Source organism: Camellia sinensis, chromosome 13 (genome assembly GCF_055761805.1).
Source record: "Camellia sinensis isolate YWXY chromosome 13, ASM5576180v1, whole genome shotgun sequence".
In the NCBI taxonomy this organism is placed as follows: domain Eukaryota; kingdom Viridiplantae; phylum Streptophyta; class Magnoliopsida; order Ericales; family Theaceae; genus Camellia; species Camellia sinensis.
This window is the reverse complement of record NC_138973.1, coordinates 14,957,921-14,984,557: the sequence shown is the minus strand read 5'-3', so window position 1 is coordinate 14,984,557 and position 26,637 is coordinate 14,957,921. Positions and strand designations below refer to the sequence as shown.

Below are 26,637 nucleotides of genomic sequence, written 5' to 3'. Positions count from 1 at the left end.
CAGCCACGAGAAGGCCTGGGAAACACCTCAAACACCTCAGCAGGAACCAATGTAAGTTGTGGAAACTTACGGAACTAGCATGGGACTCCCGTTTTGAAAATTAAGTCAAAAAATGCACTTTTCCAACACTCAAACTTGAAAATAGGCCATCGAGGGCTAAAATTGTGTAACAGCCATGAGAAGGCCCAGGGAACACCATAAACACCTCAGGAGGGATCATTGTAACTTGTATAAACTTACGGAATTAGCACGAGACTCCCAGTTTGAAAACTAAGTCGAAAAATGCATTTTTCCAACACTTACGCTTGAAAATAGGCTATTGGAGGTCAAAATCGTGTAATAGCCATGACAAAGCCTGAAGAGCACCTTGAAAACCTCGGGAGGAACCGATGTAAGTTGTGGAAACTTGCAAAACTAGCACTGGACTCGTGGTTTGAAACCTAAGTTCAAAAATGCATTTTTCCAACAGTTGAGCTTGAAAATAGGCCATCAAGGGCCCAAAATCATGAAACAACCACGACAAGGCCTGGGAAACACCTCAAACACCTCGGAAGGGACCATTGTAACTTGTGAAAACTTACGAAACTAGCACGGGACTCCTGTTTTGAAAACTAAGTCAAAAAATGTATTTTTCCAACACTCAAACTTGAAAATCGGCCATCGGGGGTAAAAATCGTGTAACAGCCACGAGAAGGCCTGGAGAACACCCTGAACACCTCGAGAGGGACCAATGTAAGTTGTGAAAACTTACAAAACTAGCACGGGACTCCCGGTTTGAAAACTTAGTCAAAAAATGCATTTTTCCAACACTTAAGCTTGAAAATAGGCCATCAAGGGCCAAAATCGTGTGACTGCCACAAGAGGGCCCGGGAAACACCTTGAACACCTCGGGTGGGGCCAATGTAAGTTGTGAAAACTTACAAAATTAGTACGAGACTCCCGATTTGAAAACTAAGTCGAAAAATGTATTTTTCCAACATTTAAGCTTGAAAATAGGCCATCAGGGGCCCAAAAGCGTGAAACAACCACGAGAAGGCTTGGAGAACACCTCAAATACCTCGGAAAAGACCATTGTAACTTGTGAAAACTTACAGAACTAACACGGGACTTCCGATTTGAAAACTAAGTCAAAAAATGCACTTTTCCAACATTTAGGCTTGAAAATAGGCCATCGGGAGCAAAAATCGTGAAACAGCCACGAGAAGGCCCGGAGAACATCCTAAACACCTCTGGAGGGGCCAATGTAAGTTGTAAAAATTTACAGAACTAGCAACGGACTCCCGGTTTGAAAACTAAGTCGAAAAATCCACTTTTCCAACACTTAAAGCTTGAAAAATGTTAAATTGTATATTTGATTGATAAAATAATAATTGTCTAACTTGCATTCGTTTTCTTTTTTTTTTTTTTGTTGGTTTGTTTGTTTTGTTGCAAATTCGAGATTAGATATGGACGTGTTTGGTAATCTGGAGAGCAGAAGCTTGCTCATTTTGTGTTTTTGTTCATATTACCTTACATGTATTTTGATTGCATTGTAAATTTTATATTTTTGTGGGTATTATGAGACAAGTTCTGTAATCCGCACTTGATATTATATTTGTGTGGATATTAGTAGACACGTTTTTTGTGGATATTAGGAGATGTGTTTGGTAATTCACATGCAGTTGATATTGTATTTTTGTGGATATTGTGCTGAAATTCGACTGTGGTGTTTATGAAAATGAACAGATTTTTGTTTTGATTTGTAATAGATATTTTATTGAACAGGTTATTGAGATGCGCAGGGAATTTTTAGTGAAAAGAAAATTTTGAAATTGAAAAAATTATTCCCATTTTAAAAATTTTTAATTATTATTAGCGACAAAAAAAATGTCGCTATTAGTTTTCAAACAACATGACGAATAATTTTGTCACTAATGATATAGTACCAAACAAATAATTTCATTATATTTGCTGAATATTTCGTTGCTAAATTGAAATATTTGGCGACAAAATATTTTTTTGTCATTGAAATTTTTTCTTTTGTGCTCTTTTTGGCGACGAATTTTTTTGTCACCTTAATCTATATCATTGGTGAGGATAAATTTCAACACTAAAACCTATTTAGTGACGAAATATTTCGTCGCCAAAACAATTAAAATAAAATATTATCTAATTTTAGTGACCAAATTGATGTTATAGAGGATAAAAATGCAACATTTAGAGATGAAAAAGTTCGTCGCCAAAAAAGAAAAATAGGAGACGAAACTATTTTTCGTCACCTGGTACTTTCTGCGACAACATATAAGCAACAATCGTGGTAACAAAATTTTTTCGTCACAGATCACTTTGGTGACGAAAATTTGATGTTTGGAGACAAAATCAGTCTGTCACCAAAGCCTTTTTTTGTTTTAGTATCCGCATAAAACATGTCCTGAAAAGAAAAAGAAATTAGTACCCTTCGAATCACAAGAGAACGAAAGAAGGAAAGTTGACAATGAGCCTGAAATGGATGAAAATCTAGTACAAGTACTTTTTTTTCAGAAGATAGAAGACAATATGCTCAAAATGGAAAAGTTATAAATGGAAAAGGACATCCTTCAAATTGCAAATGATAACCTGCAACAGCAACTCAAGAAGTTGACAAAAGACATGCAAGATCAGCAAAAAACTACAAAAAATCAAATGCAAAGGAAAGATGAAGAAATGTAGATACTCCATGAGAGAATTGCAATCTTGGCTGAGGCAAACAAGTACTCGAAAGAACAACACACACAAGAACAGCCTACAATGAAGAAATTGAAAACTTCATACGAAGTTTTCAACATCCTACCAAAAAAATAAAGACAAAATCTCATTGCACATTGGGTGAATACAAAGAAAAAGTAACAGTCTTCTCTTTTGACTCCTGTAGTTCACTTTTTCTAACTATTTATCATTAACTCATATTGTATTTATAAGTATCAAATATTCCAAAAATATTAATAAATTTAATATTCCAACACTAATAACTCTTTTTTCAGGGATAAGCTAGTGTGGCAAGGAGCTGACCATGCAACCTATCTCTATTTAAATGATATTGACAAACTATTGAAAAGTGAAGATTTTGCAGGCATTATAAGTTGAATTTATAACTCATTAAAATAACATTTTACTGTTTGATTTATATTAATTCCTTGTTTTGTTTTTTTATTTTCAACACAGGTAATAGACACATATGCAAAACACTGGCTTGCACAAAAACAAGGAACAACACCATTCATATTCATTTCAAGTTACCATGTAAGTAATACATATTATTTGTCATTTTTTCAGATATTTGTGTATTGTTTAATGAAAAAATTCTTTGTAATCTTCACGGCATCTCATCTATGCTAGGAAATTATTCAAAAAATAAGTTTTATCAGTGTATAACCTCTGTTTGCTTAATTGAATAATGAATTTTGCAATGCAATGATAAATTTTGATATGAAATGATAAAATTTTGATCATAGTAATAAATTTACTTAATTTTGTGGCAACAAATTATTTAAGCTTTTCTGTTTATGTTGTGTGGTTGAGTTCATTGTTGTGACTTTATAATACTTTGTTTGCTTAATTAAGTTAAAAACAAAGTATTATAATTGATATTAAGTACTTCAATTTATCACTATAAATTGCATGCTCGCCACCTATTTAATTTGAAAAAGTTTAAATTAACATTATTTTTTTATTTATATTTATTAGCACTTGTTGACAACAAAAGAAGAGGAAACAACAAAGAGAATGTTGAACAAATTGATACTTGAAGCCATGAAAGGAATATACCTTCTCTTCCTAATCCATCAAAATTTTCATTGGACAATACTTGTCCTTGACATTGAAGAAGGTTCATGGAAATTCTACAAATCCATGAGACCAAAGGAAGCAATGCGTAAAGATCCACACTCCAATGCCGCAAATGAAATGGTAAAAATGTTTTCACTATCAAACTTACCATTAATCCAATACATCAATCCTGATGCATGCTCAATTATACATCAAAAATTTATACAGTAATGTATTTATCATTCTTTAAATACATGGTTTCTCATTAATTGTTTCTACTGAATTTCTAATAGAACAATAATACAAATCTATGTGCTGTAAAGAAAGATTATTGACAAGCACATAAAGGATGAGAAGCCAATTCTCATCGCCTCTGATAAATTTCAACAGGAGACAGAGAGAGTCATCAACAACCCACAACAAGAAGACACTTCGTAAGTTGATCAATAACAAAACACTCTTAAAAAAAAAATGCAACGAAACCAAATTATAAAATAAAATATTGGGCAAATTACATATACACCCCTCGAGGTTTGGCTAAATTACAGATGCCCCCCTGAGGTTTGAGAAATTACGAATTCCCCCCTGAATGCTATATTTGCATAAGAAATTAGGGGGTAATTTGTTATGAAATATAAACCTCAGGGGGCAAATTGTTATGAAAATACAAACCTCAGGGGGCGGGATGTAATTTCCGAAACCTCAGGGGGGTATCTGTAATTTAGCCAAACCTCGAGGGGTGTATATGTAATTTGCCCTATAATATTTTGTTTTCAAAATGTTTTTGTAGGCTTGATTGTGGAATCATTGTTTGCTATATCATGAGGCAATATGTTTCCAACAACAACATAACGCCTACTTTTTCCAAGGAAAAATGCAATCAATTGAGAGCCGATATATTAACTATCTTCTTGACTAACCAACAAACTGCTCAACAACAAATAGTTGATGAAAACATTGATAATTTGCCTCTGCAATAACCAACAGATCTCGAAGAGAAGAAAATGTTTTCTTGTTTGGTTTTTACAGTGTTACAGTGTAACAAAAAGGAAACATTGATTCATTTGGTTGTTAGAAAGTGAATACTTCATACATTTTGCTTATTTGGTTGTTACAGTGTTACCTATATTTTAATCATTTGGTTCTTACTTTGCTTCAATGAATATTACAATGATTGGCTGTTACAATGTCAAATTTACGAATAATACACTAAATGAAACATTCAGTCTTTTCTAGTAATATTGTTACCAGATCTGACTTTTGATATCAGTCTTATTTTATGCAAATTTCATTCAAAATGTTGATTATAATCTAATTATTTGTGTCAAATTTAAGGGTTAATAACAAGTTTGGACCTCTTCATTATTAACATGACAATTTTTTTTCCATTCCTTTTGACACTGATAAATTTATCACTGTTCAAACAAAAAAAAATCAACAACTCTCTCTCTCTCTCTCTTTCTCTTTCTCATTCTTTTTTCCCAATTCAAGTAAACAAAACACTATAAAAAATAATAAAAAATTTACCAAAATTGAAAATTAAAATGCAAACACTATAACATTGTCCAAATTAGAAATTAAAAAACCGTTACAGTTTGTAGATATTTCCAAGTTTGAGAATGAATGTAAGAACATGCCATTCTGGGTATGACAGTGATAAATTTATCATTGTAAAAAAGATCATTTGGTTGGATATAACAGTGATAAATTTCTCAACCACTGACATAAATATAATAAACCATTAACTCTTCACATACAGTCAGTGGTAAATTTATCATTCTTGAAAATAACAAAATTCAGAAACTCCATTAATACTTGATTGCTTCCTTCAGACAATGGTAAATTTATCACTCCTACAAAAAAAAATCCACAACTCACCAGTGAAAAATTTACCACTATATAAAACACCAAAAACAGTAACTACATTTAACCAAAATCAAATAATATAAATCTATGAAACTTAATCTTGTAAAAATATCAGCAAAACATATAATTTCCGTTCAAAAAGTTCCTCAATCATTCAATGCAAGTACCGAAATGATATATCTTTCCAAAAATACTCAATCATTCAATGCAAGTAACACCTCTCAACTCTGAACAAACTAATAAAATCAATACAACTAAAGCAAAGCTTCTTTACATGTCTTCCGATTATGAGTTCCCATCTTTTCACACTTACTGCACCTAATTCCCTTGATTTCGCTCTTAGAAGGTATTTTCTCTGTTCTTGGGCGTCCAGCTGGTCTCTTACAAAGAAGAGGTAAAACAACGTCATCATCAACAACTACATTTAGCTTCCACACACTTGGAACTGGATAGATACAATGCAAATAAGAATCACAATAACTACGAACACGATAGTAATCATCAAGAAAACAATTCAGATCCTTCGCACTCCTCTTTATAGCACAAAAATCATGTTTGCAAGGAAAAGAATCAATTTCCCACAATCGACAAGAACAAGAATGTTTCCTAATATCAACCATAACTGAATGATCCAATTAGATTTCATAAATATCATCGCTACATTTCTTAACTATCCATGTCTTTGTATCATTAAAAGTTTCTTCCAACTTTTTCCTTGTAAAAGGACAAACAATAGGATTCCATTTATTCCCAAGTTCTCTCCTTTTTGAAAATTGTTCCATTAGTTTCAGTCGTATAGCATCAACAAGACCAGTTGAAAACAAATGGTGCTCATCCCTAATCCATGAATTAAAAGATTCTGCAGCATTTGTGCACATTCCACCATACTCTTGCCTTGAAAATAAGCGTTACACCAACACTCATTAGGCAAATCCTCAATAAACTTCTAAACACTACGACAACAACGACCTTTAAATTCTTCAAATAGCTCATTAAATAACTCAATAGTTGGAGTATTTGCACATCTACTAAAAAGAGTAAGCAAATACTCTTTAGATTCACGACTCTTCACTGACAAATAAGTCTTCAAGTTTGTCTTCAAATGCATCAGACAAAAAGAATGAAAAGAAAACGGAAAGACCTCAGCTAAAGCCTTCAGCAAACCTCCATGCCGATCAGTAACAAACGCAATATCCCTCCCCGGAGTCAAAATAACAAATAACTTTGACAAGAACCAATGCCAACTGTCATAACTTTTACTATCAACAATGGCAAAACATAACTGATATAAACCTACAAACAAAATATACACACTTTATCAGTAACAAATAAAAAAGATTACAAAACAATAGCAAAACGCAAAGTATATAACATATAACACTAACTATAGATAAATTTATCACTGTATAACTAAAAAAAATCAATAGCAGCATACAACATATAGAATCAATGCATAGTAATTTATCATTATATAAATATAAAAATTTAACAAAAGTATACAGTATAAATTTATCACTAATAGATTGACTGTTTTATCAACACTCACCAGTAACAAAAATGATAAAATTATCACTGTTTTAATAATAACAACAAATAGACACAGAATATACCTTGGTTACCATCTTTTGCCGTAGCAGCCAATAAACAACCTTTGTGTCTTACTATCAAGAAAGTTCCATCAAGCATCAACACAGGCCGACAATACTTAAAACCATGAATACATGCCCTAAAACTGAAAAACAAGCATTTGAAATGTCTTCCTTTACTATTAACATCAAATTCCATATCAAAAACACTCCCCGGATTACAATCATTAGCGGCATCAACATACCAAAATGATAATGAATAGTCACCAAAAACAACACCCCTTCCTTTTTCAACACCCATCCAAGCTCGCCGATAAGAAACTTCTGTTCCATAATAATCCTTGAAATCACAAACCACCTCACTAACCGATGTCAAAGCCTTGTTACGAATCTCACTTGAAATTAGCCTATTAATCATACTCGAAGTCATCCTAGCATATTTAACTGTACGAAAAGAAGATCCACACATATGAACATCATCAAATTGTTTAATAACAAAAGCTTTACTAGAATTTTCCACTCTAGCATGCATGCTCCATAAACATCCCAAATCAGCCCTTCTCTTTCAATGAACAGTGACACGATCCTTGCCATTCTTAACAAAATCAAAATCAAAACCGAAATGAATAGAATATTTTGACAACGCATCTCGAAATTCAACAACTCTTTGAGCAAACCTTTGTCCAACTCCATTCATACAATTAACTCAACCATCAGAGAGCAAAGGTTTCTGTTGATTTGAATAAAATAAAGGCAAAAAATCAGTTATTACTAGTTTCACCATCACAAATCATATAACCTTCACCCAAAGAACAACACTTAACAAAAATATCAATACGATAAATATTACAAGAAAGTGCGAGTCCAACCATAACCTCCAAATCCTCTTCACTTTGTAGACCACAACAAGAATGTCCAGGCATTGAATATAATAAATTCAAAGAACTACCAACTAACTCACTCCACTTTGCACATAATTTATATACTAAATTCTTGAAATTAAATCCATCATTATACTTAGTAACCAATGTCACACCTCTACACTTGCGCATAAGAAACAAAGAATTCTCCATCACTATAAATCCTACAACAAACAACAATTATATTTCAGCAAACAACTCAAACAACCTAAAACAAAATCTAATACAGTGATAAAATTATCAACCAACTCAAACACATCCAAAAACCAACAGTGATAAATTTAACAATTAACACTACCAAATAACCAAGAGAATGGAACAGTGAATAAGGCTTACACTACCAAAATACTCAGTGATAAAATTATCATTGTAGAAAATAACAAACTAGCACCTGTGTTCAACCAAAACAATTTTGTAACCAAAAAAAAATATAAAATTCATTACATATACATATCTCAAAGCTGTCAATATCATGATCAAAATACAAATTAATCGCAAAAACAACAGAATAATAACAATATCACAACAAAATCAAAATCACCAACTCAAACTAAAAAACACCAAAACATCGAAATTGAAATCAAAATCAAACATACCAGTCGAGCTCCGTCCACAAATCGCAAATCACAAAATCTAACTATAAACCAAATGCAAAATCGCAAAACAGGAAGGTTCACCAAGCGCAAAATCACAAATCACAAATCACGAAGATACACCAAGCGCGAAATCACAAATCACGAAGCTTCACAATAATGCATTAGCAAATCATGAAGTTCCACAGAAATCCAAATCACAAGCCCATACTCACAGTACAATATTTTGATGGCAAAAATAAAAAAACAAACGCGCCAAAAAAAGGGGAAAAAAACAGGAGTAAAACGGTACAAAAAAAAAAAAGGCTCAGGACCTGTTAGTGCACAAGAGCAATCTTTAGTACTAAGAGGGGAAATTTTTTTAAAAAAAAAAGTAGGACTAGCCAGTAAAAAATCCAAAATTTATTGGTTAGTCCACGACACCACGTGGTCATGTACCAGTTTAATCATAAATTTTTTTACCTCTTTATATTTTCTTATGTTGTGTTTGATTAGGAAATTTGAGAAGAGATTTAAAAAGAAAAAAAAAATAGGTGAAACATAAATAAAATATACTTACATTTCACCTAATTTTACACACTTTTTCCTTTTCCCTTTTCAAATCTCTCATTAACGCTATGTTTAGATTGAGTGATTTAGAAAGAAAATAAAAGAAATGGAGAGATATGTATTTATTTTCTTTGTTTGAATTACTTAAGTGGAGAGAAATAAGGAGAAATTGAGGGAAACTCATTTATCTTATAACACTCATTTTTAATCTTCCCAAAAATAGAGAGATTGGGAGGGAAAAAAAACCACTAGATTTTTATATTTTCATAATACCAATTTTGTCCTTATAAAAATAAAAGAAATAAAATGATTGACAATATATAAAAATGTTATTTTGATAATATAACATAAATCAGTTTCTTTTTTTTTTCTCTTATAAAATCTAACTAAACAAGAAGGAGAAAAATTACAATCATTTCTTTTATTTTATTTTTTACTTTTCCAAATAAGAATAAGAGAAATCACAATCATTTCTTTTCTCTTATAACTTAAATAATCATTTTTTTTTCTTCTCTTTCCTAAGTTCCCAAACATAGTATAAATCTTCTAACCCAACACAATATTAATAAAAAATTGTAGGCGTACTTTTTTTCACCAATCACAGTACATTTTGGTCCCTACATGGTCTAAGTAACACTCATCAACCATAATCCTACACGTGGAGATTGAAAATTGTTATTTACCAATTGTTGTATTGAACTTTTTTTTTCCCCCTCTTCGTAGATCCTCGATTGAGTTCTTCCCCTGGCCGTGCCACGAACAACAGATCGTAGAAAGACGAAGAAGCACTAAAAAAAACCCGGTTCGATTTGATTTCAGGTTCGGCAATGGTGGGAGCGTCAAGCTCATGGTCTCGAGCGATGCTTCAGATCTCACCTTACACCTTCTCTGCTCTCGGTATCGCCATCGCTATCGGCGTCTCTGTTCTCGGCGCTGCTTGGTATATCAATCTTTATATTTATTTACATTTTTTTTTTAAATTACTGACACCTTGATTTTGGCGATATTGTCTTCAGGGGGATTTTCATCACTGGGAGTAGTTTGATCGGTGCGGCAATCAAAGCTCCACGAATCACTTCGAAGAATCTCATTAGGTGAAACCCTACCTCTCTCTCTATATATATATGTGTGTGTGTGTGTGTGTGTGTGTGTGTGTGTGTTTACCTTTATTGGAGTAATAATTAGAGTTTCATTCAGAATTGCTAGTTTATAATTAACCCTTGGATTGAAGGAAAAATTGGTCTTAATTTTGATTCAGTGTGTCAAATATGCTGTGTTTGATTTATAAAAAAATATAAACTTTCAACAATTTTGACTTTGGTTCTGTGATCAAATCAAACTTTATGACATTCTTGCTTTTGAATGTAGAGCTCTCTTTTGAAGTTGCAAATCTTACAAGTTATGCTACCACTGGTTTTCTCAAAATGAAAGAGCCAGGGTGAAGGCGCAAGTATTAAGAAGCAGCATAGCATGAAACAGTCAAACCGATTAGAAAATTTAAGTGACAAAAATAACAAGAAAAACTGTGTATTTTCTTGACTTAGAAGGGATGTGTAAGATTTTTGGACTAGGCAGTAATCGGTTTAACCTCATAGGCAGTAATCAAGCCATTTCTTGGTCTGGTTCATGGCTCAAACATTCATAATTGCTTCCCCTTGTGTCAATCAAGGGTTAAGCTTAGTTATTAAGTGCCTAAACACTTGTAAGGCTTCCTAACTTCACCCCCACCACCCATACACACATTACAGTTGGTGGTTGTGTTGGGCTAGAGTGAGGACCATATACATGAACCTGTCTGACCAATCAAGGTTTTGACGGTCAAGCTAAAAGCTTTGAAATGGGATGAAGTCAACTACAGACCACGATGAGGGCACAATGGTATGCACTGTGCTTTCTTGAACTTGATAACTTTGAATGACTTCAATCGATACTCCTTGAGATTGTAATTTGACTTGAAAATCTTTTTATGCTGTTAGTGTGATCTTCTGTGAAACTGTTGCTATTTATGGTGTAATTGTGATTTAAATCAGTCACTCATATCCGAGAAATTTTGTATGCCAATAGGGTACCATGTGACACTACCTTCCACTAATCACAAATGTATATGCCTACTATTGTTCCCCAAACACTAACATAAATGTAGTGGACCCTATTGTCAAAGCCAATCACAATAATAGAAGGTACCACATGGTATGTACCCTATCCGCATACAAAAATTTCTCTATCCTCATATGAGCTTATTTATGGGATATGCCTATTGAGATTGTAATTTGACACCATTCCTTGTGCTTTCAGTGTGATCTTCTGTGAAGCTGTTGCTATATACGGTGTTATTGTGGCAATTATTCTACAAACAAAGTTGGAGAGTGTTCCCCCATCACAAAGATATGAACCTGAATCTCTTAGAGCTGGTTATGCTATCTTTGCCTCAGGGATTATTGTGGGTTTCGCAAACCTCGTCTGCGGGTTTGTTCTATCATTTATCTCTTTCCAAAATCACCCCTAATCATATAGCAGTCTCTTCTTCATTTCTGTGAGTTCTAATCTCCGTTTATCAACTTCTGCTTGGTACAGGCTGTGTGTGGGAATTATCGGAAGCAGCTGTGCATTATCTGATGCCCAGAACTCATCACTTTTTGTGAAGATTCTTGTGATTGAAATCTTTGGTAGTGCCCTCGGGTTGTTTGGAGTAATAGTCGGAATAATCATGTCGGCTCAAGCAACATGGCCTGCTAAACCAGTTTAGTTTGCCTTTTTTTTTTTTTTTTTTTGTCAGTGTGGTGATTCCTGTCACTGGTACCAACAGAACTAATGTACCACATGTTATGTATCTTATTCTCTATTGGTTAAGTAGTAGGTGATTGAGTTCTGGTCTGAAATGTTCTATTTATTCCCTTTTTCTAATTTTAAGTTGTTTTGTTTATGATGGATTATAAATACTGAAGAGGTGAGTTTATGATATATTTTCGTGGCTTATTTATTTAATCTGACTTATTTATATTTTCATGCTACACCGCCCCATGCCTCCACACAAAAAAAGTTGTTTATGAAGGATGTGTGGAAATAATTCAAATAATCTCAAGTCAAGAGGGCATTACAAATCACCCACATCAGAAAAATCTATTACAGTGATAAGTTAATCTAGAAAAACCAATCATATTTTCAATTCCAGTCTATCATTGTACATGAATCTATACAAGTACAACTTATAATACATGAATACATACAACTCATGTTGATTATTGGTTACAACACAATGAAAGCAGCAGATGATAAGAAGTTCGAGGGCAATGCTTCTCAAGCAAATGGAACATATTGTCTAAGGTAATATTGAAGGAGCATCGCCAAGGAAGGGCACGCTTCTCTGCAGAAGTATTTGGCATTCCTCTGGCTTTGCTATCATCGGATCAAATGGGTTGCGATCAGAAAGAACTAAACCTTGTTTGATGCGACCCACATACCGAGAATGCAGTACTTGCTTCGAAACAACTGGAAGCCGTATGGACTGAAATTCTCCGAGTGCTGAATGCAGATTTTCTGCTACCTGCTTCTCAAGGCACTTTCCTAAAACTGCTGCGTCTAATATTGCCATGTTTGTGCTCCTTGAGCTGTGAGGGGTTATTGGATGAGCAGCATCTCCAACTAATACAACATTGTCCCAAACTATTTGTTCTAAAGGATCACAATCATATATGACATTTATGAAAGGTTCCTTTGTTTCTTTCATGAGCTTAACCATTTCAGGAACCCAAACCTTCTCTGCTTCTTCATACATTTCCTTGATCATGTTGCTGCTTACTTTCATGGTCACTGAGTTCCTCTACATTCACATTTTCCACTAGTTAGTTCAAATTGGTTAAACAAGACCAGAGTCTGCGGATGAAACTTAAGGAATTGTAAAAAGGGGCAGTCTCCCAGTGCCTGAGGCTCCCTCTACCACAGGATTTGAGGAGGGTCAAATGTACACATCCTTATCCCCCCGTGCAGAGGTTGTTTCTGTGGATTGAATTCATGACTCCAAAGTCCTAATTGAGCAACATGACCGTTTTGTCAAGGCTCGCCCTCCTAAGTACAAGAACTGTCTAAATTTATTTTTGAATTGATCCAACATCCTTAAACTGTCTTTTCTTCTCGAAATGGGTCAATAACCAATTTAATTTTTAATATCCTTACTGTCTAACCAATTTGTTTTTCAAAACGCTAATCTATGTCTGGCAATCTTTCCAGGTCAAATTTCCTATGAATTTCTAGCCTATCCAGCAACAGTTACAGGCTAATCATCATCCTCCAAGGGTGTAAATTGGTTGACAGTCTGACACTATAGCTGGGAGGCAAACCTCGTGTTCTATGCGCATCTATGCAAAATCTAAAACATTACACAAAACTTCCTTTCTATTTTCATCTGATTTAATTCTCACTCTCAGGGATTTCACTCTAGCCAAAATAAAATTCATGATTTGGTTAGCATTCAATCATAATAGGATAAAAAGAAAATATGTTTACATGAGATAAGAATAAGCAATGAATCACCTCAAGTTCTGGCTCTGGTTGATTGACATACCAAATCCAGTTGATCTTTTTGTGCAAAAGCTCAAAAAGCACGGTATGTGTCCTGTAACCTAGGTTCAAGTATAAGCATTTCCCAAGATCTGGATATGCCTCCCTGATGCCTATCATGGCTTCTGAATGCTCATTATCTGAAAAATTTAATACTCCTCTCCATGCACAGTAACCTGAGTACCTGCACAAGTTAATGATAATGGCTTATTAAATTTATATATCACAGAGGACTTCACAGCCAAAAGCATTTTTGTGTCATTCTACAAACCTCAACTTGAATTCCGGAAGAAAACTTCTGCGGATTGAAGACAGACACCCATCTGCTGCAATGAGGAAATCACCAACTATTTCGATGATCTCACCAGTTTGAAGGATTTTAGTCTTCACTTTAACATTAGACTCGTCATTAGAAATGCAGAAAGAGAGGTACAAGTGACCCCAGAGAAAAATATCTGGTGGTAGCGCATCGTACAGAAGACTGTGGAGATCAGCCCAGTGTGCTGCTATAAAATTTAAGTTTTCATCTCTTGCAAGTGTCCATCTGATGTTCTTCTCACCATCTGTTGCTTCGTTCTATAGGCAAACAGAAACTTAAAATAAAAAAGAGAAAGGAGGGAAAAGTTACTGATCTTATTGTGTTTAAATTTAGGCCTCGTTTGGGAACAAGCTAATTTAGTAACTTTTTGACTATTTGGCTAAAATATGAGCTAAAAAAAACTAGTATGTTTGGGATAACTTTTTGGCTTTTTACGAAAAGATGTGCAAAAAGTAGAGAGAAAAGAGAATCTTTGACTTTTTTGTATGGATTGTTGACTTTTTGGCTAATTTAGTAACTTTTTGACTTTTTGACTAAAAAAGATGGTTCCCAAACGAGGCCTTAACAAGGACTGTCTACAAACCTGTGGCATGCCACATTGTCTGTCTGTAGGTCACAGGAGTGGCTTGTAAAATGAAGAGAAACTCTTACAAGAAAAAGAAAACTTAAAATTTGACTGTTTGATAATATGGTCAAAAAGCCATTTCGATGACCATCCCTTAAGGAGCCAAGATCACAAAGATCTCATGCAGGTGATGCCATTTTTTTTACAGTTTACTTGATATAGAGGTGTGCATAGAGGTTCAAATTTGATAACAGTCTTTTTTAAGGCGCCAAGGTTGGGTGCAGATCAGGAAGTCACAACTCGTTTAAACTGTTCAAGTATATCCTCAACACGCCCCCCACACATGTTAGACATAAGAACGTGAAAATATTATAATTCTCATATAGACAATGATGTTCGAATACAAGACATATTACATGCTCTGATATTGATTATGTTAAAATTTTGGAGACATCCAAACCAAGCTTGAGTGACTTAGGGGGCTCTTACCCTTTACCCATATCAAATTTAAATTTGAGTAAAAAACTACCAAAACACTCATCTCCACTCCTTTACTCAAATTTTACTCAAATGAAAGGACATTCAAATGTTTACTCAAAATTTTCAAAGCTATTTTGTGACTTTGAAACTTATCACTCTGCCATTACTAAAGCTTTTACACAGATATATGCTTTAAATAAGAGCTTGTCTCTTGGAGTGATTCATATCAAATAAACCTTTTGTTCAAAAATTTTACTCAAACATAGTTTTGAATAATATAATACTATACTTATCTAAATAATCCTCTATTTGCAGTCGCTTCAATCATCTTATTCTCTATCTTACAGTTACTTCTAAAACATCATACACATAGGTTGTTAGTCTGTAGTAGATTTTGCCCCAAATAGCAATTACCAAAAGCTAATGCTAAAAAAGTAAAAACAAACTCTAGAAATGAACCAGTACAACTTAGGGCAAATAAATTTGAGAGAGAGAGAAGAGAGGTTGTACCAGATCAATGGAGAGAGGCAAGGTGGAGGTTTGGAGAAGGTGGGGTTGACGGAGCCAGGAGTTGACGATTTTCTGAGAGACGGTGTCGAGGCTGAGTCCGGCTCCGGTTGGGCTTCGAGTTGGTGGTGCGATTGATTTCTCCACCACCACCACCTCCCACCCAGCTCTTATAAGTGCGTGCGCACTCGCCACCCCTGCTATGCTTCCCCCCACCACCACCGCCTTCCCCTTCTTCCTCCCCCCATCACTCATCTCTATCTCTCTCTCTCTCTCTGTGTATAGTATATTCAAGAATGGGAGTGAGTGAGTGACCGCTTTGAGTGCATGCTTTGATACTTTCCAAAAGCAAAAATTTTGAATTTGTCCTTTACCAAATCTAAAGATTATATTAAAATATTCTATGAATATTATATGGACTAATTTTTAGCTCAAACTTAATTTTCAACACCAGTTGTCATGCTTTTACAACAATATTGTAAGTTGAAGAATATATTATTTGGAAACAGGGTTATGATGCAATGAAAGTTACTATCAAATTCCTTCAATAAAATTTGTTCTTAGATTTCTTCAAACTTGAAAAGTTATATTTTTAAAACATGATTTGTAATATATATATATATATATATATAAATTAAAAATATCAAAGCTTAGAAAATATATTTTAAAATATCATGATTTTAATAAATAATTTTTTTTAAAAAAAAAATCTAGTATTACCTACCTGTCAATTTCCATTCTAGTATATGTGTAAAACGTACTGAAATAAATATCAATATCAGTAAATGACTCCCAAAGCATATTGACATCCCATCAAAGAGCAGAGAAAATAATCAACATTTTTTTCTCCTGGTATTTGAATCCAGATATTCATGCCCTTGCATTGAACGCCAACAACAACAAAAACTAAAAAGCAAAAAAAACAAAAATCAGAATGTGTAAAGAATTCATATAATCTGAAGTCAAGGAAAACAAAAGTCACCCACTTCAGACAATCTATTACAGCGTTATAATCTAGAAAAACAAATATTCCTAAATTCTTCAATTCCAGTCTATCATCATACATGGATATATACAAGCACAAATTACAGAACACACACAATTCATGCTGATTATTGGTTGTGACACAATTCATGTATAATTAAGGTGGAGGATTGGATTCACAAGCAAATGGAAGAAATCGTCTACTCAAGTAGTATTGAAGGAACATCACCAAAGAACGGCATGTTTTTCTGCTGAAGCGCTTCGCATTCCTCAGGACTCACCATCTTCGGATCAAAGGGGTTGCAATCAGAAACAACTAAACCTTGTTTGATGTGGCCCATTTTCCGCGAATGCAGTACTTGCTTCAAAGCGACTGGAAGCCTTATAGACTGAAATTCTCCGAGTGCAGAATGTAGATTTTCTGCTCCCCACTTCTCAAGGCACTTGCCCAAAACTGCCGCGTCTAATATTGTCATGTTTGTGCTCCTTAAGCCATGAGGGGTTGTTGGATGAGCAGCATCTCCAACTAATACCACATTGTCCCAAAATATTTGTTCTAAAGGATCACAATCATATATGACATTTATGAAAGGTTCCTTTGTTTCTTTCATGACTCTAACCAATTCTGGAACCCAAACCTTCTCCGCTTCTTCATGCATTTTCTTGATCATGTCGCTGCTTACTTTCCTGGTCACTGAATTCCCCTGCATTCATTTTTTCCGTTAGTAAGTTCAAATTGGTTAGACAACACTTCAGTCTGTGTATTAAGCCGAAGGAATTGCATTAATTTATTATTAAATCAATCCAACATCATTACACTGTATTTTCCTATGAAATTGGGCAATAACCTTGTCGTCTATGTGCATCTATGCAAACTGTAAAACATTGCCTTTATGCACAAAACTTGCTTTCTATTTTCATCCTACTCAACTCTCTCAGGGATTTCACCCGGGTGATAATAAAACGAGGTTTTTTCATGTTTTGGAGAGCATTAAATCATAATAGGATAAAAAGTAAATATCTTCGCATGAGATAAGATAAAAATAGAGAATCACCTTAAGGTCTGGCTCTGGTTGGTTGATATACCAAATCCAGTTGAACTTTTCGTTCAAAAGTTCATAGAACACGCTGTGTGTTTTGTAACCTAAGTTGAAGTATAAGCATTTCCCAAGATCTGGATATGCTTCCCTGATGCCTTTGATGGCTTCTGAATGCTTATTATCTGAAAAATCTAGTACTCCTCTCCATGCACAGTAACCCGAGTACCTGCACACGTTAACGGTAATGATTTAACAAATTAAAATATCACAGAACACCTCACAATCCACAAGCAATAATTTCTGAGTTAAAAAATTAAAAAAAAAAACGAAAGCCAAATTTGCATTTTTGTGTCAATTTACAAACCTCAACTTGAATTCTGGAATAAAACTTCTTCTGATTGAAGAAAGACACCCGTCTGCTGCAATGAGCAAATCACCAACTATTTCAGTGATTTCACCGGTTTGAAGGATTTTAGTCTTGACTTTAACATTAGACTTGTCATTAGAAACGTAGAAAGAGAGGTACAAGTGACCCCAGAGAAAAATATCCGGTGGTAGAGCATTGTACAGAAGACTGTGGAGATCAGCCCAGTGTGCTGCTCTAAAATTGAAGTTTTCATCTCTAGTAAGTGTCCAGCTGATCTTCTTCTCACCATCTGTGGCTTGATTCTATAGACCAACAGAAACTTAAAATGAAAATAGAAAAATCACTTGACTGCTGAAAATGAATTTTGCTGCATCCTAAATTAATTATGCAACTATATGCTTTGCCAAACAAGGGTAGTGCAATGTACCGCTGAGGTACCTTTCAAAATTTATGTTTTTCTGGTTAAATTGTGCATCATCAACTCACCTAAAAGTTCAAATTGTTAAGAGTATATCCTAAACACGCCCACACATGACGTCAAGCTCATAAGCACATATATGTATTATAATATCACGTAGCCACGACATAAATTACCTTTTTGATATGATACCATGTTAGAATTTTATAGAAATCCAACCCAAAAACAATTAAAATTAGGTGGAAACGCATCTAGACTACATAAATTAGGCTTGGGTGGCTTAGAGAAGAGACGTGAAACAAGTCCTAATACTAACAGAGTCTAAATAATCCTATTTGCATCTTCATCTATCTTCTTATTCTATATCTTACGGTACTTCTAATGAGGGCAATTCAAATCCTTGACTCAAAACTCAAACCTATATCAAATTTAAATTTGGATAAAAATCACTAAACACCCACCATTATATGACTCAAACTTAGGCCAAATTGAGTTTTACTCAGTTAACCCAAATCAAAGAAGACCCATTTCCTCAACTACAATTTCTATCCAATCTAAACTACACTTGGGCACTTTTAATCAAATTCCAATAATCTCCTTTACTCCAACCTATATAGCTTCCACTCAAACTTGACAAATGAAGCTGTTTAATCAAAACTTGTAGTCAATTTAGAAGTTAGGGCAAATTAATTTTGATAAAATAGATGGGGAAATTGAGCATGGAAGGAGATTGGGAGCAGAAATTGAACCTGATCAATGGAGAGAGGGAGGGTGGAAGAATGGAGAAGATGGGATTGCTGGATCCATGAGGCGATGAGTTTGCGAGCGATGGGGTCGAGGCCGAGTCCGGCACCGGTAGGGCTACCAGTTGGGGGAGAGCTTGATTTCTCAACCACCACCACCTCCCACCCTGCTGCTATCAGAGCGTGGGAACATGACAACCCCGCTATGCTTCCCCCCACCACCACCGCCTTCCCCTTCTTCCTCCTCCCCTCACTCATTTCTCTCCTCTCTCTCTCTCTCTCTCCCCCTCCCTGTACTATGGCTTGCTTTGGCAAGCTAGCAAAAAAGCTAGTTTTTTTTTTTTTTTTTTTTTAAGTCAAAAAAGCTAACTTTTTTATCCAAGGCACTACACGAAAAGTTAGTTCTTTTAATTAAAAAAAAAAATTAAAAATTAATTTTTTACTAATTTTTCAAAACACTTCTATATCCTACATTATGTTGGTTTGGAAAGTTGGGGAAAAAATAGTTTTTTTTTTATTATTTTTTTTAGTCTATTTTATCTTTTTGTGAGTAAAAAAATGTGAGAGATAATATAAAAAGCTAAAAGTTGGCTTTTGACTGGATTGCCAATGTATAGTGAGTGTAAAAACTATTCAATACAATGCGTTCCGTGTTCATATTACAGATTAATCATAAATTTTTCACCTTCTTTAGTTACTTAATACAAAATTATAAATTTTATTTTTTTCACTAATCACACCACTTTGATAGTTCTCAATGGGCTGGGTTTCCTTTCAATTTGTGATCGAATTGGAGAGTAATGTTTAGCTTATGAGGGTTCATTATGAGTCATGTTTTAATAATTTAAACTGTTCAATGTGTAGAATTCGTCGAATATTATGTATTGTACAAAATCGCGTTGATCAGGTATCGATAGCTACTTGATCAAATCAATTTTGTATAAAAAAATAAAATAAAATGGACGGTAAAAAAATAAACTGTTGATAGAAAACTGATTTGATCACATAACTATCGATATCTCATCAATGTGATTTTTTTACAAGGATATAATACTTAACGAGTTCTACACATTAAACCGATTCAGATTATCAAAATGAGACCCATAATGATCCTCTATGAGCCCAACAGCACTCTCCAATCCGATTACGGATCGGAGGGAAGCCACTTCGATTTCGAATAACCACCCCAGTGAGTGAGCTCATTATGGGCTTTTTTGGACCATGATTTTGGGCTTTTTCGAATCCATTATGGGCTCTTTCACGTTAATGATATAAGCAATTTATTTTGTAGCATATTTGAATATTATTTATAAAAAAAATTAAATTAATCAAAAATATTAATACATGATTAAATTATATTTGCTGATAAAAATAATTTTAAAAATAAATTATTTATTATTTTGTAGATAAATATGAATTAATATTGTTGTTATGATTGTTTGATTAGCATGATTTTTCACACAACCGATCTATTCAAAAGACCTTATAAGGTTTGGATTCGATGGTGTCCATGATGGCCCAATGAGACTCAACAATATGGTTCAATTGGCTAAAACAATCTTGTCATTTTGAAAAATGGTTAGGTTTTTCTCAACTTAATATAAATTTGAAGAGTTTGGAGAACTCATCATGAATTTTATTTCGATGATTTGAACCGTTTATTTTATAAGATTTTGCATATACCGCATATGAAAAAAATTATAATATTTTTATTTTATCATATTTGTCTCTTAAAAAAATGAACAACAAACATGTTTTTTAAAGTAAATCATTTATTTTTTTTAGAAACAAATACAATAAAATGAAAAATTTATAATTATTAAATTTATTTTATTTTATTCATAAATAATATATATATAAATCTTACAAAATAAATTATTTAGATTATCAAAACAGAATTCATAATAATCTCACAAACTACTACTTAAATTTTTTCAAATTAAAATTTCTAACTTAGCAAAAACTATACTAATGATAATGTACATTCCAGCCAAAAGTTATATTTATTTATTTGGACACACGGACAACGGATGGCTCACATGAACTAACCAGTTTGACAACTAATCAAATGTCCCAAGAGAAATCTGAGGAAATGGAAGACACATCATGTGACTTCTCCACCAAAAAGGGAATAAAACCACACATGATCAAAAAGTTACTTTGCTGTTCTGTTTTTTTTTTTTTTTTTTTTTTTTTTTTTTTTTTTTGTACATCGGAAAAGGACTTTGCTGTTATGTCTACGTCGTTCATATGAAAATTTTATTTTAAAAAGAGTATTAGCGTATAATTTGTACTTGGAATTAAACAATAATTCATAAATTTTGTTAGTGTATATTAGTGCATTATGTTAGTGTAGCATTATGTTAGTGCATTATGTTAGTGTAGCATTATGTAGTGTAGCATTATGTTATTGTTCATAGGCATCCAAGGCATCCTCTATAAATAGAGTGTCTTCTTTGTGTAATTCACACATACAATTTATAGAAACAACAACTGAATAATTCAGTGGCTCTTTCTCTCTCTCTCAATCCTCTATCACTCTCTCAAATTATTGTTTCATGGTATCAGAGCCCAGTATTACATTTCTGGCAATTTTCGATTTTGGTGTTTAGTCCCGTACACAGTGGCATACATCAAACCGCTCGGAATTTCCTCACGATTCCAACGGCACCAAGCCCGTTCTCAGAACACCCTCCACGCGCCCACACGCGCCGCCTTTGTCTTCTGCGCGTCACCAGCTCCGCCACCACTCTCACACGCGCCCGCACGCGCCCTCTGTTGCTACTCACCTCCGCCACGCGCCCCCACGCAACCGCGGCTGACGTCAGCCCTGCCACTCCCGTACGCCGCGCCTGCTACTGTGCGCCTTTCGTGCGCCGCTTCACTACATTGCACCCGCGTGCGCCAAAACGGCTACTGTGCGCCGCGCCTGCGCCTGTTCGCTACCGTGCGCCGCCGCCTTCCTGCTAACGTGCTCCTCCCTGCACTCTGCTAACGTGCACCGCTGACATCATCACTGACATCATCTCTGTCTAGCAGACCTTTCCTGGCTATTTTCGACATTCCGGACTCACTGGTACACTCTGTTTTACCAAATTTTGCTCCTACAGGTCTATTCCTATTGCTTTAATCCTACTCAACTAGTATTATGGATCGTCCTGATGCCTCCCATCCCATTTCCGTTATTTTGAATGGTTCAAACTATGTTCTGTGGGCCCAAGCCATGTCTTCCTTTCTCAAAGGCAAGAAGCTCTGGCGAATTGTCACCGGGGATGTGACTAAACCGGTAAAAGACAGTATCACTACTGAAACTACTGCTCATACTGCTACATATGAAGACCGACTTGAGGAATGGGACAGTAAAAATTACCAAATCATTACCTGGTTTCGTAATACCTCTATTACCTCTATCAGTCTTCAGTTTGGTCGTTTTCAGCTAGACTCTGTAAATACTCCTGCCAAAGACATCTGGAATTTTTTGAAAGAACGATACCAGACTACTGGTCTTGCCCATCAATATCAACTTCAGAATCAACTTCATCGTATGCGCCAAGAATCCACTCAGTCCATTAATGACTTCCTTTCTCAAATGTACTCTGTTTGGGATCAGCTTGCTCTTTCAGAACCGACTTGGCATAACCACGAAGATGCTGTTTTATTTACTATCTATCGCAACCAGCAAAGGTTGGTGCATTTTCTTATGGCTTTTACTTCCTCCTTTGAGCCCGTACGTGCCTCTCTGCTTCATCGTCATCCATTGCCCACTCTTGAACAAGCAATTTCTGAGTTGCTATCAGAGGAGACGCGTCTTGGTACTCTTCAAACTCATCATGTGGACTCTGTTCTGGCCACTCCTCCGTACCGGCCATCATTTACCCAACGGACCACTGCTTGCCTCTATTGTCAGAATCGGGGTCTTCCTTCAACCCATCTCCTGGTCAATTGCCCCGTCAGATCCTGCTGCTACTGCAACAAACTTGGTCCTGGTCATCTGCAACAGGATTGTTTTCGCAATCCATCCCGATCATCATCCAATAGCCACTCCTCTCGCGGTGGCTCTGCCCGGGGAAGCTTTCATCGTTCTGGGAATCAGTCTCATCACACTGCTACTACTGCTTCTAGGAATCAGCCTCATCCCACTACTGCTGCTGCTTCCGGGAATCAGTCTCCCCACACTGATGCTGTCACCTCTGCGGGGTTCTCTGAGTCGTCTGCTCCGTCTACCCCTCGCTTTTCTCCAACGGATGTAAAGGCCATGCTCAAACAACTTCTCTCCCCATCTGGTACACCTCCTCCTACTGCTTTGTCTGTAATCCCAGGTAACTCTTCTTGGTATTTTGACTCTGCATGTTGTAATCATATGACCTCCAGTTCTACTATCTTTTCTTCCTTCTCTTCATCTCCTCATATTCCCTCAATACATACTGCTGATGGTTCCCTCATGTCTGTCCGTCATGTTGGTACTGTTTCCACATCTTCTTTATCTATCCCTCAAGTTTATCATATCCCTGCTCTTACCTTAAACCTTATTTCCATTAGTCAATTATGTGAACTTGGTCTAACTGTCACATTTTCTGCTACTGATTGTTTGGTACAGGACCCTCAGACGGGGCAGACTATTGGGATCGGCCGTAAGCATGGACGTCTCTATGAACTCATCCACCTTCATGTTCCTGCCTCTCCTCCGATTGCTGCTCCTACATCTACTTCCTCATTATCTCCCTTTCGTCTTTAGCATTGTCGTTTAGGGCATATTTCTGTTAATCGCTTACGATCTTTGGTTTCTAGTGGACAGTTGGGTCATGTACTTCCCGATAATTTCGATTGTATCCCCTGTCAACTTGCCAAACAACCTGCTTTATCATTTAATAAAAGTACTTCAGTTTCCCTTGCACCTTTTGATCTTATCCATTCCGATATTTGGGGGCCCTCCCCTACTACTACTATGGGGGGATCCCGCTATTTTGTTGTCTTTATTGATGATTTTTCCCGGTTTACTTGGTTTTTTCTCATGAAAACTAGGTCTGAACTTAAACACATTTATTATAGATTTGCCCAAATGGTCCACACCCAATTTTCCAAAACCATCAAAATTTTTCGCTCTGACAATGCTATGGAATATCGGGATTCTGATTTCCTTTCCTTTCTTCAGCATCATGGTACACTGCCTCATCGTTCTTGTGCTAGCACGTCCCAGCAAAATGGCCGTGCTGAACGGAAACATAGGCATAATCTTGACACTACTCGCGCCCTTCTTCTCTCTTCTTCCTGCCCTGAAAACTTTTGGGGGGAAGCTGCCCTCACTGCTGTTTACACTATCAACTGTGCTCCTTCTCCTGTCATCCATAATCAAACACCCTTTGAACGTCTGCATGGCACTCCCCCTCCTTACGCCAATCTCCGGGTTTTTGGCTCTGCCTGCTTTGTTCTATTTCAATCCCATGAACACACCAAGCTTGAACCTCGTTCTCGTCTTTGTTGCTTTCTTGGGTATGGAATTGAACATAAAGGCTTTCGCTGTTGGGATCCTCTCTCTAAACGTCTTCGTATCTCCCGCCATGTCGTTTTCTGGGAGCACCAAATGTTTTCCTCGCTATCCTCTTTTCACTTACCCACACTCTCCACTACTGTCCTGTTTACTAATCCTTCTGTCGATCTTTTCTCTGCTGATTTTGATACAGGTTCCTCCTCTATCGAGACGCCCTTGCTCACTCCTAATCCTGTCCAGCCTGCTCTCCCTGAAGGTCTACCTCTTATTGCCACACCTCCTTTTCCACCGGTTCTTCCTCCCACCGATCCTCCTACGGGTCGACCACGCCGGGTCACTCAACCTCCTCTCCATCTTCGTGATTATATTGTTGGATCTGCTGCCTTCTCTACTTATGAACCTACCTCCTATCGTGAGGCTTGTACTAATCCTCTTTGGCAGCAAGCTATGACCGATGAACTACAGGCCTTGGACAAAGCTCATACTTGGGATCTTGTTGATCTTCCTCCTGGCAAGACTGCCATTGGCTGCAAATGGGTTTACAAAATCAAAACACATTCTGATGGCTCTATTGAACGCTACAAAGCTCGTCTTGTTGCCAAGGGTTTCAACCAGGAATATGGTATTGATTATGAGGAGACTTTCTCTCCTGTTGCTCGGCTAACCTCTGTTCGCAGTTTACTTGCTGTTGCTGCTGCTCGCCACTGGGGGCTCTTTCAGATGGATGTCAAAAATGCTTTCCTCAATGGTCATCTTATTGAGGAGGTCTACATGCAACCTCCACCTGGGTCCACTTTTCCCCCTCATCAGGTTTGCAAACTACAACGTGCTCTCTATGGCCTCAAGCAAGCACCTCGTGCTTGGTTTGCTACGTTCAGTTCTACCATTCATGATTTTGGGTTCACCTCTAGCTCCTATGACTCTGCTCTTTTTATCCGGACTACTTCTCATGGTACCACTCTTCTTCTTCTGTATGTGGATGATATGATTATCACTGGTAATGATGAAGCTGGTATTCTCCACCTCAAACAGTTTCTCCACCGCCAGTTTGAGATGAAAGACCTTGGTACTCTTAACTACTTCTTAGGCCTTGAAGTCTCTCATGATTCTACTGGTTCCTATTTGTCCCAGGCCAAATATACATCCGATCTTCTGGCTCGTGCTGGTCTGACTGATTGCAAAACTACCTCTACTCCAGTTGATCCTCAGAATCGTCTCACTCCTCTCGATGGGACTCTTCTCTCTGATGCTACTCTTTATCGCCAACTCGTCGGCAGCCTTGTCTATCTCACAGTAACTCATCCTGACATTGCCTATGCTGTTCACATTGTCAGTCAGTACATGTCGGCTCATCGCACTCCCCACTATACTGCTCTACTCCGCATCCTTCGCTACCTCAAAAGCACTCTGTTCCATGGTCTTCACTTCTCTGCTTCTTCCTCTCTTGACCTGCGTGCCTTTTCCGATGCTGATTGGGCTGGGGATCCTACGGATCGACGCTCCACCACGGGATTCTGCTTCTTCTTAGGGGACTCTCTTCTTGCTTGGCGTAGCAAAAAACAATCCCTCACTGCCCGCTCTAGCACCGAAGCTAAATACCGAGCTCTTGCTGATACTACTCAGGAACTTCTCTGGCTTCGCTGGCTCCTTGCTGATATGGGTGTTTCTTCTTCTGATCCTACCCCTCTCTATTGTGACAATCAGAGTGCCATTCAGATTGCTCACAATGATGTTTTTCATGATCGCACCAAACATATTGAGATTGATTGTCATTTCATTCACCAGCATGTTACCTGTGGTACTGTTCGTCTTCTCCCTATCGCTTCCGTCGATCAACCCGCTGATATCTTCACTAAGGCTCATCCTCCTGGC

General features: G+C 36.3%; 5 protein-coding genes across 5 annotated transcripts; 1 reads left to right on the top strand and 4 right to left on the bottom strand.

The window, feature by feature from the left end:
* Positions 1 to 5,532: 5,532 nt before the first annotated feature.
* Positions 5,533 to 6,269, bottom strand: LOC145805221 (uncharacterized). Its single transcript, XM_082900294.1, has 2 exons — positions 5,963 to 6,269; positions 5,533 to 5,636 (listed from the first exon to the last, which is right to left on the bottom strand). The coding sequence occupies exons 1-2, from the start codon at positions 6,267 to 6,269 to the stop codon at positions 5,533 to 5,535; spliced, it is 411 nt and encodes a 136-aa protein (XP_082756420.1).
* A 15-nt stretch (positions 6,270 to 6,284) lies between these two features.
* On the bottom strand, positions 6,285 to 7,653 carry LOC114259602 (uncharacterized). Its single transcript, XM_028199633.1, has 4 exons — positions 7,260 to 7,653; positions 6,791 to 6,942; positions 6,651 to 6,745; positions 6,285 to 6,543 (listed from the first exon to the last, which is right to left on the bottom strand). Exons 1-4 carry the CDS (start codon positions 7,651 to 7,653, stop codon positions 6,285 to 6,287), a joined length of 900 nt encoding a protein of 299 aa, XP_028055434.1.
* Positions 7,654 to 9,802: 2,149 nt separating this feature from the next.
* LOC114259603 (V-type proton ATPase subunit c''1) lies at positions 9,803 to 12,282 on the top strand. Its single transcript, XM_082901590.1, has 4 exons — positions 9,803 to 10,237; positions 10,314 to 10,391; positions 11,593 to 11,763; positions 11,872 to 12,282. The coding sequence occupies exons 1-4, from the start codon at positions 10,125 to 10,127 to the stop codon at positions 12,041 to 12,043; spliced, it is 534 nt and encodes a 177-aa protein (XP_082757716.1). The 5' UTR covers positions 9,803 to 10,124; the 3' UTR covers positions 12,044 to 12,282.
* Positions 12,283 to 12,433: 151 nt separating this feature from the next.
* Positions 12,434 to 16,085, bottom strand: LOC114264928 (uncharacterized). The gene is made up of 4 exons (XM_028205665.2): positions 15,729 to 16,085; positions 14,126 to 14,430; positions 13,828 to 14,038; positions 12,434 to 13,117 (listed from the first exon to the last, which is right to left on the bottom strand). The coding sequence occupies exons 1-4, from the start codon at positions 15,978 to 15,980 to the stop codon at positions 12,617 to 12,619; spliced, it is 1,269 nt and encodes a 422-aa protein (XP_028061466.2). The 5' UTR covers positions 15,981 to 16,085; the 3' UTR covers positions 12,434 to 12,616.
* A 564-nt stretch (positions 16,086 to 16,649) lies between these two features.
* Positions 16,650 to 19,609, bottom strand: LOC114264927 (uncharacterized). Its single transcript, XM_028205664.2, has 4 exons — positions 19,284 to 19,609; positions 18,114 to 18,418; positions 17,765 to 17,975; positions 16,650 to 17,413 (listed from the first exon to the last, which is right to left on the bottom strand). Exons 1-4 carry the CDS (start codon positions 19,533 to 19,535, stop codon positions 16,910 to 16,912), a joined length of 1,272 nt encoding a protein of 423 aa, XP_028061465.2. The 5' UTR covers positions 19,536 to 19,609; the 3' UTR covers positions 16,650 to 16,909.
* Positions 19,610 to 26,637: the final 7,028 nt, after the last annotated feature.